Genomic DNA, 24,879 nt, shown 5'->3' with positions numbered 1-24,879 from the left:
GCCAATGTCGTCGCACATACTGTTAAATACTATAATTACATACACACACTCACTTTCTGCAGTGTACGAGTGGTGAAGTATAAACAGGCTAACCATTGTGCACAGGTAGATACGATGGTTATCGTTCTTAGCGTAGTTAAGGGAAGACCGACTTGCAAAACTTGTTCTTTACCTTAGTTGTTCGCAAGCGAACAACTAAAAATTTGTAAAACGGGTTCCCATTTTAAGTTTATCTTTATGACCCCTTTTTCAGTTTATGACAAAACTTAAACTTCAGTTTTCAAAGCGCCGCACAGCTGCCTTTAAAATGCAGTCATGAATCGTTTACCAACAAGATCACATCGATCTCTGTCAGCAAAAATCAATAGCCAACTGGTAATGCACAAGGATAGTTAGGGAAGAACAGAGACAATATGTTGAAAGGCAATATTTATTCAACTATTACAAAGTGGCATTTTCGATGTCACACCAATATGGCATTATCGAACTTGGTCCTTTTTCTGTATACAGCAGGACGGCAGAAAACCAATACTGGCTTTTATTGGATGCATCACATGTTCGGTAAAAGTAATAGACCCTGAGTGTTGATTTAGTGATTTACAGAAATAAAGTTGTGGAAAACACGTATGGCTGTGGATAAGACGGCCGTCAATAGTCAGTCAGTGATAACACTGGTCTAATTCAACTGTGTTTCTGGATAAATTAATTGTATTCGAGCTAGTGACCTATGCAATACTATCATCTGTAGAAAATCTGATCAACGAGGTAAGATTTCTTTACTTCTTTACTACATATATGATTTGATATCTGAATGATATACAAGTATTGTAAACTGTACTTAATTTAATAGGCTAGTCTTTTATGTTATTATTGCAAACAACAGTCATATTGAATATCACATAAACTATATGTTTTATGACTGGTTTGCTTAATTGTTCTGCTGTATATATTAAAAATTACAAAAGCTTTGTGAAATTGTGATAAAAATGTGACTTCATAAAACGAATTGGTTTATTTGAAATCTAGTAGCTGTCCGTCGTTAAAATGTACACAAGAAACTGTCAGCACTTTTATTTCTAAACAGAAAATAGTAAGAAGAAAAAACATGTATAGATCAGAAAGAAAATGTTTAAGATAATTAACTTAAACTGTGATACTAGCCCTTGTATATGGGCCGCGCTCTGCGAAAACGGGGTTTAATGCGTGTGCTTAACTTAACTGTATTTTTCGTTCGCGGAAAGTGTCGTCCCTGATTGATAAGCATAGGCAGACTGCACATCCTAATCTGGGACGATACTTTACAGTTATCTTTTTTTTTATTTGTTACAGCCTGTTCCATTTGAATTGGGAAAATTAGCGCGATAAACCATGAAATTGGAAAAAATAGCACGATTAACCATGAAATTGGGAAAAAATAAGCATTTTAAATATGATTATAAGTAACAGAATTAAAATTGTTCTTAAGAGCATGTACAGGGGTTTTTCTAGCCATTTTGGGAAAAGGAGTCTGGTCAAATTGAGATTGTTTTAATTGATAAAAGTGGCAAATTTGGGAATTATTTATCAACAAAAAGGACTAAATAAAAGTTATATATTTTGCAGGATGTTTAAATAAAAAGTTGAGATCTAGAATTCATAAGAAATCATAAGTCATAAGAGACTTCTTTCTTAAAAAAATTTTTTTTTGGGAAATGGGCTTTTTTTGGAAATTTTGGTCAGCTTTTTGGGAAAAACGTTGATTTTTGCGATTGGAAAGCAGCCGAAAATGGGTGGTAATTTTTAGCAAAAAAAATCACTGCTTTAAAACGCACATGCACTAAACCCTTTTTAGCAGAGCGCGGCACATATACATTACATGTATATGAAATGTTTTAATTGACCCTCCCTTTAGTTGACCATGACGCACTCGCTATTGCTTACAATACGTTACCAGGCTGAATAACGAAATATTTGTTACCAATAAGTGTCATACTATAAATAAATGGTAAGGTCACTGCGTTACGTGAAATGGCCCACAGGTCGCCCGGGGGTGACTGGATGCCGATTCATGTCACCCTGGAATGACTTCAAGCCGACGCTAGTCACCCCCGGGTGACTAGAATCGGCTTCATGTCACCACAGGGTGACATGAATCGGCTTGAAGTCACCCCAGGGTGACATGAATCGGCTTCTAGTTACCCCCCGGATGACTTCAAGCCAGTTCAGGTCGAGAATGACCCAATGCGCTACTCTTTTCAAGCCGACGCTAGTCAATCCAGGGTGACTAGAATTGGCTTCATGTCTCTACAGAGTGACATGAATCGGCGTGAAGTCACTCTAGGGTGACAAGAATCGGCTTCTAGTCACCCTGGGTGACTTGTGGGTCATTTCAGGTAGACAATGACCCAATGAGCGTTATTAATACGATAATATGACACTTTACACACCTCCATTAGGTAGCGTATTTATTTGATGTTTAAAAATCCGCGGAGGAATGACGATTTTGTATAAACCAAAATGATAGCTATACAAGATTGAAAGCAAGTTTTCATTTATACCTTATTAATTTAATATTGGACTTATCCTTGAAAATCCAATTATTCAAATTTATGTGACGATAATTTTGTAAAATATACTTTAACTTATTTTTTTGTTTTTTAATCGAGCAATATCGATAATTATGAGAACGTGTGTCTTTTTTGTTAGGTTTGTAAACCCACTTTAACAGTTTCAGACGGAGTGTCGGATTTTTTTTCAAACACATGGTGTTATGGGTATATTGAAATAAACAAAACATCATTATTCCATTTGTACATTAACTCCGTAAAACAGATTCAACAGTATTTCATAAACCTCTGGGTGAGATAATTGAAGAAAAAATACAAATTTGTATTTGCCCACCAAAAGCACGTTTTAGCACTAAAATAGAAACGTCTCAAATAAGTGCACTGGAGTGGAGAGGGCGGAATATTTCTTAAAATACCATGTTTAAAGCCCGCATAATCGATGAATGGTAAGTTCACTCATTGTTTATATGCTGATTAGGTTCTAGGAAAAATATCATAGAAACTAAGAACGGGTTGGTACAAGCGTGTTTTGTCTGCAAACTGTCTTCTGTTAGAACCTTAAAAGGAAATAACTCATTACTACTCAAACATAGACATTAATATTGATTCTCATCAATGAAGCATTGCATAAGGTTTGATATTTTGCCATAATTATGCTACATTATGTTAAGCAAACAGGTTTTAACATTGTGCGTAGACCTATGCGTTGCAAAAAGCAGGGACCTATACAAGCAAAAAGTGATACCGGTATTTAACAAATAAAAACATACATCGAAATAATATTTCTTGCTGTTAGAGCATTTGGGACAATACAGAAAATTATTTTCATGAACACTGTTCACAATTCTATGTTTGACACAGGTAAACAACAAAAATGAATAATTGAATATTGGTTTTCAAATCATAACCTGAAGTGCGCAGCCTACCTCACGAAAGCATTTTTTCTCAATCACTTTGTTTCCCTCCGTAGTGTATATTTCCAAAGAGTTCCTTTTATTTATTTATAAAATAACATTTTGCGATCATACCCATGCCTTTTGTGGTTATTCACTGTTTCCTTTATGTGTCTATAACGTTTAGGTGCGTTTCATTGAGGACTATGTTAAAAGTTGACCATCTGGGATTTCGTGTTTTGAGTACTGTTCTTTTGTCGAAATCTTACTGCCTGAACTCGTTTTTCATAAGGTTGGTATATTTGGACAAATTTTATTTTCTTAAAAGTGGCGAGAATTTATCTTTTTAATTGCATACTTTCAAGACATTTTCATCTTCAGGTTTGCAAAATTTGATTTGATATACTAGTATATGAAAGGCAAGAAAAAAGCTTTGAATGTTGACAGTTTTATAGTGGGAGCCTATCGGAATAAAAGTTAGTGCAATCCAACCTATATGATACGATAAACGAGCAGATACACAATCAACAAATAAATAAACGCTATCTGGATTGTTGCTCACACATGATAGATAACTTCAGATTTTTACCGTGTTTACGCTGTACCATTATTAGATTACTTTTACACAGGTCAGTGTACACAACGAATACGTGTTGCAACCCCGTGTATTATAGTATTTAGTTTAGGAACACAACGTGACAACCTGTTACTTTATATACAGTACGCAGTTTAACAATAACAGCGAACATATTCGTATCATAGAGGCTCGAAAAGTGCACTTGATAAACATGTATGAGTTGTGTATAATTGTATAATTAAACTGATTCCCTGTTTTTGCACGGAAAAGTTACTACGATCTGGCTGTGAACAATTAGCAGCAAGGTAGGTGATTATATTTGGAAGGTTTAAATGTTGGCACGTCTATCCGTAGTACTTATCGGCCCTCTTAATGAATACATACGAATTTTAGAAGAGAACAAATACAAAAACACGCATGTGCTATATATCAATCTATAGTTAAATGTGTATTCTTGGACTTAACAACGAAAACTGCCTCCGAATCGGCAATGTTTTGACAAAATACTGGCTAGACTTAGCTCCCTTAAGGTCACAATATACTAAATAGTTTCCCTATATTAGTCAATGTAAAAGCGACATCTTTAAGCGAAAATAAATGCCACATTTTGCACATAGAGACCCCCATACCCATACCTTTTCTTAAAGGCCATTCTAAGCGGAGTCGATTCATGCAATAAAAAAGATATGTCATGTACGAACCAAGAAAGAATTTGTCAAAAGTCAAAATCAACTGTTTTTGCAACTTTTTTCCGGCCGTTTAATAGTGGAATGTAACCTCTTTCAGTGCAATGTTTTCCTTTAGTCTCAAAGTTTATCATATTTTAGGGATTTAGTAGTGAGCACCTATTCATGCCCTACTACTTTTTCCAAACAATAAAGCCAGAACACTAGTTAAAAGTGTACAACATGCCTTCGAATCAACTATGATATTTTTTTAGAGAGTACAGTACTACATGAAACGGTTATTTAGTATACTGTAACCTTAAGTAATCTGTTTCTTGTACAATTGTCTCATTGTATCTTCCCTTCTGATTGGTTGCTAAGATTTGTTACTACTATGCCCATGTGATCGTTCTAAAAAAGTAACTTAATGGAAAACAAAAACTTTTGCTCATGTTGTTCTTTAAATATTTTAACATTTTATTAAAAAATTAGCGACATATAAAACATTTGATAAAGCTACTATTAATCAATAAATAAACTTAACATAACTGTGTGTAACGTACCGTAATAAAAATCATAGCATCACCTAGTTAAAGAAACTTCAGCGTACATTTTATATAGTATTGACATACCGGTATAAAGTCGCGCCTGTCAAAAATCATAAAAAGCGACATTTAAAGTTATGGTAGCCAGAACTAAGCATCACCCTGGAATAAACGTTAACAACGTTCACAGTGAATATACAAAAACTGTCACGTGACCACAAAAGTCAACGTCAGTAGTAATTTTTTGACAACAAACAGGATTCAGGAATGAAATCTCCAGTTGTAAAGACACACCTTCGCATTGGACCAATGAAATCACTCGTGTGTTTATAATGTCAGTTAGTTGAAATGTATGTAAACAAAGGTTTAAAACGGCTCTGGACGGTTACCTTTGATGAATAATGTAAAGGCAAGCACGGTAAGAATGTTTTTTCAAACGTTTTATTGAATTATGGTATCGAGGTCCGTGAACTTTGCAGGGAAAATGCCATTTGCTCCGTGAATATTTCAGTATTAGATCCTGTCTGATCGATGTCAAGTGGGTTACGCGGGTTGTGTATCGTGTTATTTTTTAAAAGTTGACACAGTATTTGTAAAAATATTGCAAGACATGTACATTTCCAGAAAGGAAATTAATTTCTGTGTTGAATAAGACCGAGATCGTGAAAATCGCTGCACACTTGATGAAGTAATGACTGTTCAAAGCGATGCACCCTGTTTTCGGGTGATTTTGAGTTGAATACCTTGTTATATATATATATCTAATAGAGAATGTTTTTTTCAGAAATGTTGATTTTTCTTTATAATATGATTATTTATCATTCAAAATGATGTGTTCACTAATTAATATCATAGCAACACGCTAACCACCTGTGAGGGATACTGTTAATCGTGATACATCGACAATTTCCGTCAGGAAGGCTCGACAGAATGAGTGAAACTTTATGAACTAAACATAAACAATCTTATATCTTCGTTAACGTTCACATTAACACATGGTGTCTAAATCTCACCTGATGTTTACGAACTCTGTTAGCATTAATTCCATGAATAGAAAATGTCCTATATTCGTGCTCGGTTTTGTTCGTGCATACACTTTGGGACTTTTCTAATGCATCACTTTTCAAACTTGAATATCTCAGTTACGAGTAAAGATATTGATTTAAAATTTTACATACGATCATTTGACTACTTTCTATGCAAGCTCACGACAAAATCATTCATCCGTGACGATTGGACGCTTTAGCATGTGGGGGAGGTGTGGTTCCATATGTTGCACGTGTAAATGGTAAAACGCGATTTAGTTCTAGTTTTATTTCAATTTAATTATTTAAAGTGGGTTCTTACACAAGGAAAACATAAAAGTAATTTACAAAACAATATAGCTCGTATGAATATTCAGGAGCGCAATCGCGCACTTTGCATTTTACAGGCTACCTTTCCCACTTGCTAAAGCGTCCGATCGTCACGAATGAATGATTGTATCGTTAGCTTGCACATATTGTAGTCAAATGATCACATGTGCAATTTTAAATTAAAATATTTACTCGTTACTGAGATATGTAAGTTTTAAAAGTGTTGCGTTAGAAAAATCACAAAGTGTAGTAAAAGGCGATATACATGTTCATTGTTATTCCAGTTTAATTTTAATTTCATAATTCTAGATAAGTTTTTACAGAAGAAAAACATAACATTAATTAAAGAAAAACAATATGGCTCGTATGAATATTCAGGAGCGAAACGGCTCAATCGGCATGTTGCAAGTCGGTCAATTATTAAGACATGTAAGTTTATGCGTTTTACTTTTCACATTGTTATTATTTAACGTTGTACGAGTTTGCGAATTTGACTTTTGAAATGACGTTTTTAATTTGTTAAGTTTTATATTTTGTTGTTTTTCAATTTCAATTAAATTTTCAGAAATTATCAGAAATGTGTTGAATAATTCTTGGTCCAAAATTCAACACAAGCCGTTCAAAAATAAGGGAGCTATAATGATATGACTAAGTGATGCGTTAGAAAAGTATCCAAGTGTATGTCTCTCGGGATAAAGGCCAGTTAGTGCGATATCGAGTTAACACATTGCATCCGATTCAGTCAGAAACTTAAGGGTTTTTTTGACCCGATTTTATAGCCGAAATTCGGCTATGTTCCCAATCCAAAAAAGTATACTTTTTTTCCCAAAATGTGGCAAAAAATTCCAAATTTCCAAAAAAAAAAAAAAATTTTTTTTTTTTTTTTTTTTAGAAAGAAGTGTCTTATGCGTATTTTATCTCAATTTTAATTCAATTACATCTAACAAAGTATTTTATGATTTTGTTCTTTTAATTTTAATGATTATAAAGTGTTATATCAAATTTAGTATTTCCCTAATTAGTAGACTTTTCGTGTGGAAAAAAAGGATAATGAATTAATGTTCCCAATTTCATGAAAATGCCGATAAAATTCCCAATTCCAAAGCCATGGGCTATCTTCCCAAAAAGTGGAAAAAAACCCTGAACGTATACATCCCTTATTTTCATTGTATCGTGACTTTAACGAAAACCCGTCAAGAAGTGCTGGAACATAAATGTTTTTATTCAATTTTTAGAAGTTTTAATGTATTTAATGATTATCCATGACTATTACGACGATCGATCTAATGATTTCCGGTTTTCATTGAAAAGGAGGTCATTTTTATTCCAGGGGGATGCTATGATTTTTAAATAACGTAACACACAATTATGTTTATTTGTTTATGGATTAACAGAAGCTTGATCAAATGTTTTATATGCCGCTTTTTTCAATAAAATGTAAAATATTTAAGACCCAAATGAGCAAGTGTTTCGTTTTCCCATTAAGATACTATTTCTTGAACAAACACATGTGCATAGTAACAAATCTTAGCAGCCAATCAGAAGGGCCGATATTATGAGAACCATTGTACGTGAGACATATTACTACAGGGAGCTAAGTCTAGCCAGTATTTGTCAAAACAATGCCGATTTAAATGCAGTTTTCGCTGTTATGTCCAAGAATAAACATGTAACTACAGATTGACTTATAACACATGCGTGGTTTGTATTTGTTCACTTCCAAAAATCGTATGTATTCATTAAGAGAGCCGATACTACTGATAGACATGCTACATAAGAGGGCCGATACTACTGATAGACATGCTACATAAGAGGGCCGATACTACTGATAGACATGCTACATAAGAGGGCCGATACTACTGATAGACATGCTACATAAGAGGGCCGATACTACTGATAGACATGCTACATAAGAGGGCCGATACTACTGATAGACATGCTACATAAGAGGGCCGATACTACTGATAGACATGCTACATAAGAGGGCCGATACTACTGATAGACATGCTACATATGTCTCTCTCTGGGAACGCAGGGTTTAATGCATGAGCGTAAATTGTCGCCACAGCCTGGGCAATGTTTTAATTAAAACACAAAATATTAATACAGCAGCTAAAAGAACGTACACACAAACGTTCAATGAGTGTAATTTCACTTGGGTGTACGTTGCGTATAAGCTGCTCTAAAGGCTAATCAATAAATATGACGCCGTGGTTAAGTGGGTAGGGCATGCGTATATTAAACGGGAGGTCAAGCGTTTTCGATCCACACTGTGGAAGCGTTCTTAAGATCTCTGCAAAAATAAAAAGTACTGGTTCTACCCTGGAAACGGACTAGGCTTTAGGGAGCGTTTCTATAAGCATTATGCTTTAGATGCTATCGAGCTAAAATAAATAGGTTAAATAATATGCATTACAACGAAGTTTTGACATCAAATTACCGCACTATTTATAGCTCTGGTTTCGAACGTGGGGCAATGCTATCTATGTAAACAGCATCAAAACGGGCGAAGCAAAACCTTGGCTTGCCAAAACCCCAACGAGTTGGACACAATTTAATTAAAACAGATAGATTAAGTTAAATTAACATACGCATTTGACAAAAAAGTTGTTCGATATGTCGTACCCACCGGTTCTTATATAATAAGATCACAAACAAAAGGGGGCTATGTAAGAGTCTGTCGGAGGTTCATTACTGTTCACAACCTTGTAGGGTTTTTAATATTTCTTCACATTTCGCAATCCAGAGAATGATACGATGAGTCGCTAAAAATCAGTCAATTGTCAATGTCACAATTTAAGGCCATAATAAAAAATGTATAGTGTTAAATACGTCAAAGGTCAAGGTCACCAGTGTTTTTACACCATTTTGGGAATGGGGCAGGGTCCCTTTGGATTGTGAAATTTTGTGGCGTTTTGACTAAAATTGTGAAATTAGTATTGTTGTTCTTTTGCTAAAAAATGCTTCAAAATTGAGAATACAAGTGTTTTCAATATTATATTTACTAAGGTTGAACTTATATGGATGGTATATTAACAAAATATTGAGATCTGAAAAGTGTTGTTTTTTAAACCTTCAAAGGGGAACTTTTAGCTCCAATTTGGGGAAAATATAAACTTTTTTTCAATTTGGAATGGGTCGGATTACCGGACCCGATTGTGAATAAAAACACACTGGTAACGATTCATAGTCAGGGTCAAACATATGTAATGTTGAATTTAAGCATTTCAAGCCCATTTACCCACTTATGCAGGGCATAGTTATGTGTTTCAGCTCAACATGTAACAAAACAAACTGTATGGGTATAAAGCGTCTTCAGTGATAGTTCTAGTTAAAATTTAATTTCAGAACCCGACATGGATGCAGAAGAATTTCGCCGCCGCGGAAAGGAGATGATAGACTATGTGGCTGACTATCTGGAGAACATCCGCGAGCGACGCGTGTTTCCGGAAGTGGAACCAGGTTACCTACGGAAACTCATACCGGGAGAGGCGCCCGAGGAAGGCGAATCGTTTGAAAACATCTTCAAAGACATTGAACGTGTAATTATGCCAGGGGTTAGTGAACCTACATGTTATTTTATTTAAGTGAGATTTCATAGTAAGCTTTCCATATCCCCAATTACCAACCAGTAAATATTGGTATGGCATTCATTTCGTAAATGTGTGTTTGTCTAAGAAAGATTGTTCTACCGACATTGTAAATATTGTAATGACCAGATGGACTTGTTGTTGTTTTTCAGCCGTAAATATCTACCATCAGACGGTTAAAATGCTTGTCTTCATATGGCTTTAAAGCAAACGGGCGCTTTGTTGTGATATACAATTTACAATGTGGAAATAATAACAAATTTTATTTCTGGAAAAGTACCCATTAGGCACCCACTACCTTAATAAATATATGTATATTACATTATCGTGTGTATATTGTGTAAAGAATGTAGCTGTACAGAAGTAATAGTGGATTGTGCGCATCATTTAAGAGTACTAGTACATTAGCGTAATTTACCACCATAATGCATTTAACGCAGGTAAGCATAAATTTGTCGTTTGATTTTTCCGACGTGTAACGTATGAACGCTTTATTGCCAGGTCACTCATTGGCACTCGCCCCACTTCCACGCCTACTTCCCGACCGCCAACTCCTACCCGGCCATTGTGGCTGATATTCTTTCGGACGCCATTGGCTGTATTGGATTCACGTGGGTATGTTCTATCACAATCAATATGCCCACACATATCAAGTGTAACAAAAGTCGACGATTCTGGGATCTTTTCATTACGATATTCTCGGCTCGATTGAAATCGAAATGTGGCTGGATTTTTACTTTTGCTTTACACCAACAGAGATCCATGTACCCTTTGGATAGGCTCTTAAACGAAATGACCTCATTGGCGAACTTTTGTAAAAAAAAGGTCTTTACTTCTGGAACTTAATTGGTAGAGTAACTTTAGTATTAGAATGTTCTATCTTATTTCCAATATTATTCGCTATTAGTGGATGCTTAGGTTTATTCAATAGCTAATTAAAAGGCACATGTGACATTGTGTCTTGATTTATGGAAATCATGTCATCTAGTTGATCATTGCATATAACTGTGAAAACTTTAAACACACCCTTTCTATGAAAGCCCATAAGCAATGTGTGAGTCATATCTTACAAATAGTCTCTAAAACATAAATGTAGGAAACTTCAACTCAATTTAAAAAGGACACTTATATTTGTGTATTGTTTTTCACAGGCATCTTTTTGGGGCTATTTGCTCTTTATTTTCTATGTTAATGACATCCGTTAAAGTATCCAAACTTCGTTCGTGGACGTACATGCAGATTATTAAACACTATTCTTCTGAAATAAAACAACCATGAAAGTAAAAACAAACTTCTATGAAGTATTTTACGTACATGTTTTATGATATTGTGAATATAACTTTACACCGTTATAAAAGGAAATGCAGGCTAATAGTAAACATGCCACATACAGTTCTATATATACTGTTTTAGGCTTCTAGCCCTGCTTGCACAGAACTAGAGGTCGTGGTTCTAGACTGGCTGGGAAAGATGCTGGACCTGCCCGAGAGCTTCCTGGCGTGTTCAGGGGGAACTGGGGGTGGCGTCATTCAGGTAACGTTACGTTAATGACGTCATGCCGTGAGCAAGTTACGTCATAATGATGAAATAAGTCGTGATTATCTAGGTTTTTATGTTTTCACTTGTCATGAAATGAAATGTTTCTCTCGTTTTTCATTGAAATAAGGAATGTTGTTAAGTGAATGATGTTACACAAGTGATGACATACCGATAAATGACTATATATCGGCTGTGGTGTAAGACTGACTAAACATTGGGATCGAGTTATAGGGTGTTAAATGTCTGAGAAATGACGTCATACTAGTGACGTCATATATATATATATACTATAGCGCCATTTATAAAGCAGATTAAGATAGATCTGGACGGACGTCGAACAATGGACGTACATGACAACATGTAAGTTGTGACCACGGAAGTGGTTGATAATCATACTTCTACAAACTGACACTGTCTTAATTTTGTTGTAAGCCATGGACGTCATAGAGATGCAATTAGTGTAAAACGAACGTAGTCAGGGTCTATACGTTTCAGTGTATCTTTGTCTTGCTTTCTATAATAACTTTCGAAAAAAAGAGACATAAACTTGTATTGTTGTTGTTTTTAACCATCGTGTTCGCCTTGTTAACCAACTGCACAGTCTAATTTTGGGAGACTCTTTTCGCACATGCATTCATTTATTTTGGTAGTCGGTATTATCTCCAGGGAACCGCAAGCGAGGCAACGCTGGTGGCGCTTCTTTCTGCGCGTGCGCGAGAAATCTTCCGTTACAAGCAGACGAATGGGCACGTTGACGACGGCGTGATTATGTCAAAGTTTGTCGCATATTGCTCTGACCAGGTACTAATTTTGTTTGAGAATATTTTAATTGTTCGTTAAAAATATAATTGAGTAACGTTCTTGGAAAGAACCTGTGCCATAAGTGACGTCCCGGATTAGCCTTTTCAGTGGACACAGGCTTATCAAGGACGACACTTTCCGCGTTTATGGAAATTTTTGTTTAAATGTAGTGTCGTCTTCTTTGCAAACTTCCAGACCAGGCAAAATGTGTCGTCTCTGATTTACTTGTGCGGACTGCTGTATTATTATAATTCAATGAATTAATAACTCATATAAGTATACATGTACAAGTACAAACATACAAATTTCAATCAATTTTACAGTGGCGGTGGGGGAGGGCAATGAAGTCCCTGCTCCTGCCCATCTCAAGCCGTCTTTGCTAACAGGCGAACTAAAAACTGTATCATTTCTTCATTCGATAATAGTTGATTATGATATGATTTCATAATTGGATGAGAGAGGTTAGTAAACGATAACTATTTAATTTTGAATAGTTTACAGGTTTATGAGGCGGGGCATGACAAACGCAGCTCCACTTTACTTGATCCGCAGAACACATTTATTTTATTGGAGCTTGATCTGGGAATACGGGGTTTAGTAGACGTGCTTAAAGTATCGTGCCGGATTTGGCTGTGCAGTCTGCTGGTTGTATGTTATTTTTCATTTAAAAGAAGTCTCCTTTTAGAGAAAATACAATCAAGGCGAAAAGTGTCGTCCCTGATAGGCGTTTACGGACTTCACAGGCTAACTCTGAGACGACACTATACGCACATGTATTAAAGCCCGTTTTCCCAGAGCGAGACTCGTAAACATGGATGACTGCTATAATCCCATTCTGTGATCATGGTCGGCTCCAGGCACATAGCTCGTTGCTATAATCCCATTCTGTGATCATGCTCTGCTCCAGGCACATAGCTCGGTGATATGATCCCATTCTGTGATCATGGTCTGCTCCAGGCACATAGGTCGGTGCTATGATCCCATTCCCTGATCATGGTCTTCTCCAGGCACATAGATGGTGCTATGATCCCATTCTGTAAACATGGTCTGCTCCAGGCACAAAGCTCGATGCTATGATCCCATTCCCTGATCATGGTCTGCTCCAGGCACATATGTCGGTGCTATGATCCCATTCTGTGATCATGGTCTGCTCCAGGCACATATGTCGGTGCTATGATCCCATTCTCTGATCATGGTCTGCTCCAGGCACATAGCTCGGTGGAGAGGGCGGGGCTGATCGCCAGCATACGGATGAGGAAGTTGCCTACAGACGCGGACTGCTCCCTCAGGGGACAGACCCTACGAGACGCCATCAATAAGGATCGGGCACAGGGGCTCATACCTATATTTGTAAGGGAATCATAGCAGACTTTTTTAGGGTCATTTGCTCTTCATTTATATGTAAACCACATCAGCTGTAAACAATTCTTATATGCAGATGATTCAACACTTACGGTACATTACTGTAAGAGTTTGGTTCATACATAAAACTACATGATTTATTTGTATTTAAATCGTAACCTTTTACATTTTGGTTTTGATCTTTGAAAGCTTTAAAAAGTCAGCTTTGTTAAAGTTTTATGTTAATTAGCGTGATCTGTAAAACATATTTCGTTTTATAATTGTAAAACAAAATATAAACGTCCTTACTTGCTTTCGGTTTGTGTGCACTCATAACCAGGCTGACACAGTATTCTGTTCCGTATTTTATATTTACGACGTATACATGTGTTTCTTCCAAATATGTCGTCGCAGGTGTGCGCTACGCTTGGAACTACGCCATCTTGCGCCTTCGACAATGTTAAAGAACTTGGCACTCTATGTAAGTATAGGTAAAGACTTCTTACAAACGCAAAAGTTAAATACCTGTTCACGACATTATAAACAGGATATTACCTGTGAACCGATATGTAGTTACACGCATCGTATTCCACTTATAGTTTTTTGTTACTATTAAAACTTAAGTTGTGTTCAGTCCCTTTAACGGGTTCTTTCAAAAAGTATGGTTTGGCGTTCCGTTTACAATGCGCATGCGCACTAGATATGGCTAGCATTTTCTTTTTGAATTAATTCAGTTGCCTATTTGCAATAAGCATCATAATAAGAAATCAAGAGGTAGGATCTATTACCCATGTGAGAACATTTAATCTTTTAAATTCTAACACGGCACGCGACTTATTTTCTATAGACAAAGAAGGAAATCAAGCGTGGGTTATTCTGCAATAACTTATGGGCGGAGCTTAATGTTTCGAAAATAGTTCCGAATAAATAAAGAAAATGTTGCAGTAAAATGCTCGAGCTAAAACCCGCTCTAAAAGAAATGTAATAAATGTAGCATGTATACAAGTGTAATGAAACAACAAATTGTATATTTGGTGATAAGTGGCATAACCACGCCTACAAAGAAAGCTATTTGTTAGGAAACGTAATTCAGAAAACATTTATAGCATGTCAGTTTTTCAGTAGCATCAATACACGGACGTCATTAAGTTTCTTCGATTGTTGTTTTCAATGAAAGTGACGTCATTTGCAAAATATTTATGAATGAAAATGACGTCATATGTTTGTAAAATTCAATGACGTCACTAAATAGCGAACTTAGTACTAAGAAGGGCGGGGTATTGAAAAATATAGTTCACGTCCTAAAGCTTGAACCAAATCAATCAGAATCGTGTTAGAATCGAAATAATATTTTTAGCCGGATTTTTTTCGAAAAAATCTCGGCTTATAGATTGATGTTGTCGGGCGGGCGGGCGGGCGGGCGGGCGGGCGGGCGGGGTGGCGGCGTGCTCGAAAATGTTAAAGTTCTTATTTCATGGTATAACTTTGGTATGCTTGGACCTAGAGTCTTCAAACTTGACATGAAGGTTGGCCAGGATTAACAGATGACCACTGGTCATTTCAAGGTCATTCATTTGAAGGTCAAGGTCACTGTGACCTTCAATATAAAAAATGTTAAAGTTGTTATAACTTTGGTATGCTTGGACCTAGAGTCTTGAAACTTGACATGAAGGTTGGCCATAACTAGTTAGTAACCACTGGTCATTTCAAGGTCATTCATTTGAAGGTCAAGGTCACTGTGACCTTGAATGTAAAAATGTTAAAGTTCTTATTTCATGGTATAACTTTGGTATGCTTGGACCTAGAGTCTTCAAACTTGACATGAAGGTTGGCCAGGATTAACAGATGACCACTGGTCATTTCAAGGTCATTCATTTGAAGGTGAAGGTCACTGTGACCTTCAATATAAAAATGTTAAAGTTGTTATAACTTTGGTATGCTTGGACCTAGAGTCTTGAAACTTGACATGAAGGTTGGCCAGAACTAGTAAGTAACCACTGGACATTTCAAGGTCATTCATTTGAAGGTCAAGGTCACTGTGACCTTGAATGTAAAAATGTTAAAGTTGTTATAACTTTGGTATGCTTGGACCTAGAGTCTTGAAACTTGACATGAAGGTTGGCCAGAACTAGTAAGTAACCACTGGACATTTCAAGGTCATTCATTTGAAGGTCAAGGTCACTGTGACCTTGAATGTAAAAATGTTAAAGTTCTTATTTCATGTTATAACTTTGGTATGCTTGTACCTAGAGTCTTCAAACTTGAAATAAAGATTGGCCAGTACTAGAAGATGACCACTGGTCATTTCAATGTCATTCATTTGAAGGTCAAGGTCACTGTGACCTTAAATGTTAAAATGTTAAAATTGTTATAACTTTGGTATGCTTGGACATAGAGTCTTCAAACTTGACATGAAGGTTTGCAAGCACACTTAGATGACCACTGGTCATTTCAAGGTCATTCATTCTAAGGTCAAGGTCACTGTGACCTTGAATGTAAAAATGTTAAAGTTCTTATAACTTTGGTAGGTAAAAATGTTAAAGTTCTTATTCCATGTTATAACTTTGGTATGCTTGTACCTAGAGTCTTCAAACTTGACATAAAGGTTGGCCAGTACTAGAAGATCACCACTGCTCATTTCAATGTCATTCATTTGAAGGTCAAGGTCACTGTGACCTTCAATGTTAAAATGTTAAAATTGTTATAACTTTGGTATGCTTGGACCTAGAATCTCAAACTTGACGTAAAGGTTTGCAAGCACACTTAGATGACCACTGGTCATTTCAAGGTCATTCATTTCAATGTCATTCATTTGAAGGTCAAGGTCACTGTGAACTTAAATGTTAAAATGTTAAAATTGTTGTAACTTTGGTATGCTTGGACCTAGAATCTCAAACTTGACGTAAAGGTTTGCAAGCACACTGTATATGCATGCATTCAAAACATAACACAAGGTTTGCTCATGCCTTGAAAAGTACTTACATTTCATTTTGACCTTTGAACAATATTTCAGTAATTTAAGTATTGCATTGACAAAAACACGAAAGGTACTTTCCTGTCATTTAAATCAAAAATCCGGCTTCAATGCGGTCATCTCCGACCGCGGAACTCTTGTTATATGATGGTTTGTTGTCGAATAACCCACAGTAAGTTGTATAGATGCGTGTTATCAAATCACTCGTGCTTCGCACTCGTGATTTTATTCCTACGCATCTATACTCCTTACTGTGGGTTATTCGACAACAAACCATGATAGAAAAATATTATTTCTTAAGTATACTTCACTTTCTCCTCAGTTTGACTAATAAAACCGAAATATATGAACTAAACAAATGCAACTGAAATTGAAGCTTTCCATGTAATGTAGCATTAAATATGTTTATTGTTGACCCCAGGTCAAGGGGAAAGTATATGGATGCACATCGACGCTGCCTATGCCGGAAGCGCTTTTATATGCCCAGAGTTCCGCCCCTTGTTGGACGGTGTTGAGGTAAAGTTTGGTTCCAAAACTAAAAACAGTGATAATCTTACTAGCGGTAAGCAGTGTTTGATGAGACTGCTCGGAACCGGTCAAACATCTACGCGGGGGGGGGGGGTGTTTTGTTGCAGTCATCCTAATACTTGTAATAAGTCGCGTTCTGGTAAAACTGGGCTTAATGCATGTGCGTATAGTGTTGTCCCAGATAAGCATGTTAAGTCAGCACAGGGACGGCACTGTTGTTAAGGCATTTTTAGTTAAAAGAAGTTAATTCTATACGAAAACCCAGTCAAGGCGGAACGTGTTGTCCCTGATTAGCCTGTGCATACTACGCAGGCTAATTTGGGAGGACACTTTTCGTACGTGTATTAAGCCCCGTTTTCCAAGAGCGGGGCTCACGTATATGTCCTACCTCCTTCAGCAGTAACTCTCCCTTGTGAACAAGTGCCATTCTCGTCACCAAATATCCTTCGCATTCTTCTGTTTAAAACAGAACAATACTTAAATTACATTATTGGCATTGATACATTATACCGTATTATAATTCTATATTTTAAATTAAAAATAAAAACAATAATCAGAAATTATTAACAATAAACAAGAACATTAACACATTTGTTTTATGGAGAGACTATTAGGACGAAGAATGGCTTTTATTATTTACATGTACATGGATATTTACAGTGATATCTGAATTTATCTTTTCCAGCTTGCCGAGTCGTTTAATTTCAACCCACACAAGTGGCTTAAGGTGAATTTCGACTGTTCTACCATGTGGTAAGTATGTAAATAATTTTAGTATAATGTGTGCGATACATTATAACTAAATCAAAACCATTAGCATGCATCAATCGGGTGATTACGATTGCTCGGCTCTGTGTTCCGCCGATGGCAATTTATGTTAACCCATTTATGCCTAGCGTCTAGAAAAAAGCCCTTTGCAAACAGCGTGATGCGGAGTCTCATCAGGGTCTGCGCTGTTTGCTTTAAGGAATTTCTGTAAGAAATATTCTAGATATGGAAATAAATATACTAGGCATCCCTTATTTTGGAAATAAATTGATCCAATTTGAAGGATGCGAGAGTCCACTAGGCATACATGGGTTAAAATGCGGTTGAAATAAGACTGCAATAACCAGTCTGATCAATGAGGGTAACAGAGAAACCATATTGATGAATATGGCCGTAATATGAATGCATGCGTCGATTTGGAGTTAATTTATTATTGTATTATTATTATAAAGGCATTTTTTTGCTCATGCCGGATCTATTTCATGTCACAAAGAGAAGCGAGGGAATACAGTACGTCGATTACCTGATAAGTAGCTATCGTCCCACTTGACCATATTTTTTTTATACAACTCAATCGTCAAAAAGGAAAGTGGACAGGAATCATGATGTTGTGTGTTGTGTGTGAATGCTATTTTCAATTTACTTACCCGTAGAGGTAAGTATTGACTAGATTGGTAGTCGAATGAAATATATAGTCGAATGGTCGAAATTGATATGCTTGAATTACAAAAAAAAAGTTTTCTTCTTCAACATGCCTAATACTTACAAAAGTTTCTTAATTCGCACAGGGTAAAGGACAGTAACCTGCTTACGGAAGCCTTCAACGTTGACCCTCTTTACCTAAAACACGATAATCAGGGAGCGATGCCAGACTACCGAGTAAGTTAACGGGTTACATGCCAGTAAACCAATGTATATACCTCTGGTATTAATACTATTTAGCTTTTTCAAACATGCCGACACATTCATAATTCATTAGATACTAAGCTTTGACAGATTGCCGTTTGATTATGTCAGAATATGGGAAATAACATTACTGATTTCCAACAATAAAAATTTGTTCCGACCCACTTTACTTGAGACACAGGTTTACACGATCGCGAGTGTGTAGTTTTATCGTCCACAACAACAAACGCACAAAATAGTAAACGAAAACGTGAGTTCGATATTTACTTTAATAATGTCATCCGCGAAAATGTACCGGGGTATTTATCGATAATCGATCACAATCGAGCTCAATTAATTAGTTAAAACTTGTCTAAATGAAGTTAAACAACCACTATGCAGTCTTACCTTTCATGTAGCCTAACAATATTTCACCTATATACATGTGCATACCATATGCCTATCATTAGTGAACCTCAGTCTTTACCGGGCTTAATGCCTATGCGTACAGTGTCGTCCCAGATTAGCATGTGCTTCTATGGTATTTTTATGCCCCCAGATCGAATGGTCAGGGGGTATATTGTTTTTAGCCTGTCTGTCTGTCTGACTCTCAGTCATTGTATGTATGTGTCTGTCCCAAAACTTGAACCTTGCTCATAAAATGAAAATTCTTGGGTCTATGATCTTTAAACTTCAAATGTGCATGCATCTCATTGAGATCTACAATCAAACATGGTTTGAGGTCACTAGGTCAAAGGTCAATGTCACTGTGACCTTAACATTCAAAATATAACATTGTTTTTAAATAAGTGCAGTTTTCAGACAAACGTCAAATATTGGGACATTTGTGGCCTTTGGACACATGTCTTGTTCGTTTAAAGACAGTCTCTTCTAAGCGAAAATCCAGTTTAGGCGGAAAGTGTCGTCCCAGATTAGCCTTTGCGGATTAAACAGGCAAATATGAGCCGACACATTACGCAAATGCATTAAGCTCCGTTTTCCCAAAGTGCAGCTCATTTTCGTATTTGCACTGTATATTGATCGTTTTCAGCACTGGCACATACCTCTGGGTCGAAGATTTAGGTCCTTGAAACTGTGGTTCGTATTGCGTACATACGGGCAGAAAGAACTCCAAAACTACATCCGAAAGGTAGAGTTTTGTGGTAATGAGTTTTTAACCAGGTTTTCCGAAGGAAAAAACTGGTTATTAGATTGGCGAATGCGGGCGGGCTGGCTGGCGGGCTGGCTGGCGGGCTGGCGGAATAAGCTTGTCCGGGCCATAACTATGTCGTTCATTGTCAGATTTTAAAATCATTTGGCACATTTGTTCACCATCATTGGACGGTGTGTCGCGCGAAATAATTACGTCGATATCTCCAAGGTCAAGGTCACACTTTGAGTTCAAAGGTCAAAAATGGCCATAAATGAGCTTGTCCGAGCCATAACTATGTCGTTCATCGTCAGATTTTAAAATCATTTGGCACATTTGTTCACCATCATTGGACGGTGTGTCGCGCGAAATAATTACGTCGATATCTCCAAGGTCAAGGTCACACTTTGAGTTCAAAGGTCAAAAATGGCCATAAATGAGCTTGTCCTGGCCATAACTATGTCATTCATTGTGAGATTTTAAAATCATTTGGCACATTTGTTCACCATCATGGGACGGTGTGTCCCACGAAAGAATCACGTCAATATCTCCAATGTCAAGGTCGCCACGACTAAAAATAGATTTAAAAAAAAAAAATTACAAAGGGGGTTAATTTTTTTTGGTCATTTCAAAAGTTCAGTTTGAGTTTTCTCCCTTTATCAGATTTTTTTTCACAATGAAAACCTGGTTTTGTGACAATTTTGTCCCTTGTTGTCAATTATTTTTTCAACTATTATTTAAATTTATTTTGATCGACGAAAACTTTGCTATATTTGAAATGTGTTGTAAAATCAGTGTACTAATACGATGTTTGGATTAAAGTAAGCGTTGTAACACCAAAAAAAGTATACACTCGCTGAATGTATAAATGGCCAAAATGCTTGCATTGAACGCGCACACGTATTTGACACTGTGCTGCGACTGTCAACTCATACAGAAGTAATTGCTTTCGGTTTATGCGACAGAACTTCCCCCTTTTACTCCTATAAGGAACTAAACATAATTAGTTTTTATTTGTACAAACAGAATTGAGTCAGGGATGGAAAACTATTCCTCATGATGATAATGGTGAATGTTTACTAAGTTATTAACTGTTTTTAAATGCATCTATGGAAATTGTACAGGCTGACGGGAGAACAAATGCACGTATAAACACAGAGTGCGGCTATTTTCTTTGTTTCATCGATACAAAGTGTATCTTTGATGTATGTGCAATCCATCGCAATTATAATGACATGTTATCAAGCGTTTATTGGTATTTAATGGAGCACGCGCCAAAATATGTTAATTTCACACATAGTTTGCACGTTCCTCGTTGCGACCACATATTTCATAAAAAATGTATAAAACACCATGATTCTGCTGTTATGTTGGGAACACAATGATTCTTTTAGTCAATGCGCAACAATGAGATTATGTTTTCAAAACGATTTGTATATACAGGACGTTACACTGGCACACCAGTTCGAGGGTATGGTGGTGGCAGACGACCGATTTGAGATCGTGGGAAAGGTCGTCATGGGACTCGTCTGTTTCCGGCTGAAGGTGTGTGCGCATCTCTTGCGAAACGCACAGCAAAATTGTCGTCTGCTGCGCTCACAACACACGTCTATCGTTTGGCTCGATACAAGTATCTTGTCAAAACGACAAATCGTATTTAACGCATAGTATAGTTGATTTGCATGTCTTTCCAATGGAATAGCCAGCATTTCTAAGGGTTTGTTGTTATGTCACGTGATAAGACGCTGTCAAAGGTTAGTTGTGCAGACGCGTAGTTTAGGCTTCAATATGTATTTTAGCCTCGCCATGGGAAAACGGGGCTCAATGCACTTGCCTAAAGTGTCGTCCCAAAGTAGCCTGTGTAGTCCGCACAGACTAATCATGGGACGACACTTTCAGCTTTTATGGAACTTTCTTTAAAATAATGTCTCTTTGAAATTAGTATACAATCTATGTGGAAAGTATCGTCCCTGATTAGCCTTCGCGGACTGCACAGGCTCATCTGGGACGACACTTTACACACATGCATTAAGCCCCTTATTTAGAGAAAGGCTCATTAAAAAATCCTCATTTCAGAATGCTTCTAACGCAACCAATGAACGTCTTCTGAAAGCAATCAACGCGGACGGGCGCATTCACATGGTGCCTTCCGAGGTCCGGGGCGTATACTTCCTGCGATTTGCCGTCTGTGCATCGCGAACGACTGAAAGTGACGTATCGTTCGCGTGGGACGTCATTCGGGAACTCACGGAGAGCGTACTAAAGGATTCTGATAAAAAATAAAACAATACTTTTGATATAGAACTTTATTTTATGCATGGATGTTTATAGAGAAGTATCAGTGAATTAAAACTGACAATTTACTTTATCAAACAGTGACCATTGACAGTGAAAATTATCGATATTGTTCACTGTTATACTGTGAAATGACGTCGTTTTCATGACGTAACGAGGTCATTATTTCAACAAAAATACAAAATAATCATTTGTATGCATACAATAAAATGAAAATGTGTTGGATTTGGTAGAATATCACTTTTTATTCACGATTGATCATAGAGTTTTTTCTATGACCGCGAACTCCAACAAAAATCCTCTTTATAAATAATATTGATTTGAAACTACATAATGATACGTTTATCGTAAACTTGTTAAATATTGGGATTGCACGATACAGGATAAGTGTAAGCAATATTCTGTTGGCGATTAAAACAAACCTTCGTGATACCTTATGGCTCATTTATATAAAATTTGACTTGAAAATTTGTTATACCGATAATACATAAAATGAATATGTTGCTAGTGACTACTTTATATACATGTATAAATTATGCAATTGTTGTCCAATAATCATCAGTACAATAACGTTCAGTTTTAAATATCCATTTTCTGTGCTAAACGGTTGAAAACGCGGCTAAATCATGTGATGTAGTTTTAGTGGTATTGTTTGTATGCCCCCGGTATGTGGCATATAGCAGTTGAACTGTCCGTCCGTCTGCCTGTCAGTCAGTGCGTCCGTCCGAAAACTTACATTGCCCATAACTTTTGCAATATTGAAGATAGCAACTTAATATTTGGCATGCATGTGTATCTCAAGAAGCTGAACATTTTGAGTGGTGAAAGGTCAAGGTCATCCTTCAAGGTCAAAGATATGGCTTCAAAGCGGCGCAGTAGGGGGCATTGTGTTTCTTACAAAAACATCCCTTGTTTCGGACTGAGTTGAGAAAACAACAAAACTACGTTGAATTAATATATAACAAATAATCATGCATGCAATTATTCAGCTGGTGATGAAGAAAATGTGCCAATAAGTGAGCATGCAACGTAATTACGACCCGACAAATTAAAAAAAAGAAAAGTTGAAAGTGACTTCTTTTTAAAGTTGTGTACACATCTGTTTAGCAAATATTAGATTTGTATGTTATGTTGTGATATATGTAATTTTCGTATACTGTCTCTTTAAATTTATAAAACGTGATTTATTTGGTCCATATTTTTACTGGAGGATGTAGACTTCAAATAAACACGATGCTACAAGTACATGTTTATAAGTTTGTGTCTGTTATAGTTCAGAATTTATTGTAATAACCATGGGAATTATGTGTAATAAATATTTAATTGGTAAATATGTATAATTGTTGTTATTCACTAACACAACTCGTGCATGTACATGTATTTAAGAGTATGAATATAGCTTTTAGGCTTGCAGTATTCCACGTGTAATAAGTGTTTCAATCAGTCATTATTTATAGAAACTATGGTAACAAGATTTTTCGCGCAAAACAAAGACACACCAAAGTCTGATACCGTCTACATGCAAACCGGCTCACTCGCAATATTTCATTTTTTACATAGTATTTGTATGTCTAAATGTTAAGTAAATCTTGAATATGTATTGGGTAACTAAGTGTTCACCAAAATGAGGCGCGTTTCTCTTGTAATGACTAAATGCAGCCGAAACCCTAGACAATTGTTTTGGTAAAATGTCTCCATTTGTCAATATTTAAAAAAAAACGATTCTTAAAATAAAGAAAGACAATAATATATGTTAAGCGTCCAAATGTAGCCGACCTGCTTGTAATAATTGATTTGTTACACGCGTTTTCATTGTCAAACGAATTGTATAGTTAAGTACATGTATATGATTTGTTTCACATGAAAGAGACGAGGTTTTTTGTAATAATGATTAGAGATGTTGTATTATGGCATAATGTAAGTGGTTGATAATTTATGTCCTTTATTTAATTTGTTTCACAAAGGCGGAGAGTAGTGGTGGGGATGTTGGGTTGTGACATGGCCATGAGCCCAACACTTGTGGTAGCATCTTAATGCATAGTATTTATGTTATTAAATTTAACAAAAATCACACATATCAACGTCTAAATACATCCGGGCACCCTGCAGTAATGTTTACAGTGCTCCAGCACCCACTTGGCGTACGAGTGGTCCGTGCACAGGGTCCCGGAGTCGCACTCTCTACAGTTTGGCAGCGCGTCCGTGCAGGCGACCGGGGTTGTCGGCGCTGAAGATAAAGACATTGGCGTTTTTATTATTGTTTAAGTCTGGATCTGGGAAATCATGTTTTAATGCATGTGCGTAAAGTGTCGTCCCAGATTGGCATGTGGAGTCCGCAAGGCTAATCAGTTACGACACACTTTCCGCTTTAATATATATTTTTTGAAAGCGACAGCACTATCATTTTACCTCGGGTCTTGTTAATGA

The 24,879-nt window shown here is 36.6% G+C and overlaps 2 protein-coding genes across 4 annotated transcripts in view; one reads left to right on the top strand and one right to left on the bottom strand.

Annotated features, from left to right (window-relative positions):
* Positions 1-627: 627 nt before the first annotated feature.
* Positions 628-23,783, top strand: LOC127837897 (aromatic-L-amino-acid decarboxylase-like). Of its 3 annotated transcripts, none has more exons than XM_052365346.1 (13): positions 628-765; positions 9,930-10,138; positions 10,673-10,786; positions 11,585-11,704; positions 12,377-12,511; positions 13,718-13,861; positions 14,267-14,333; positions 17,248-17,342; positions 18,040-18,107; positions 18,911-19,001; positions 20,059-20,157; positions 21,601-21,702; positions 22,234-23,783. In XM_052365346.1, exons 2-13 carry the CDS (start codon positions 9,938-9,940, stop codon positions 22,438-22,440), a joined length of 1,443 nt encoding a protein of 480 aa, XP_052221306.1. In that variant the 5' UTR covers positions 628-765; positions 9,930-9,937; the 3' UTR covers positions 22,441-23,783. The 3 variants fall into 3 exon arrangements, with proteins under 3 accessions (XP_052221306.1, XP_052221307.1, XP_052221305.1); XM_052365347.1 differs by lacking the exon at positions 628-765 and adding an exon at positions 3,950-4,068; XM_052365345.1 differs by lacking the exon at positions 628-765 and adding an exon at positions 4,075-4,321.
* The window catches only part of LOC127837895 (neurogenic locus notch homolog protein 1-like), a 76,083-nt gene continuing 73,939 nt past the window's right edge, over positions 22,736-24,879 (bottom strand). The window contains exon 35 of the mRNA XM_052365343.1: positions 22,736-24,679. Within this exon, the coding sequence (XP_052221303.1) occupies positions 24,634-24,679 (46 nt within the window). The 3' untranslated portion in view covers positions 22,736-24,633. The remainder of the gene's footprint in view (positions 24,680-24,879) is intronic.

This window comes from Dreissena polymorpha, chromosome 7, assembly GCF_020536995.1.
Source record: "Dreissena polymorpha isolate Duluth1 chromosome 7, UMN_Dpol_1.0, whole genome shotgun sequence".
In the NCBI taxonomy this organism is placed as follows: domain Eukaryota; kingdom Metazoa; phylum Mollusca; class Bivalvia; order Myida; family Dreissenidae; genus Dreissena; species Dreissena polymorpha.
This window is presented reverse-complemented; position numbering and strand designations above follow the sequence as displayed.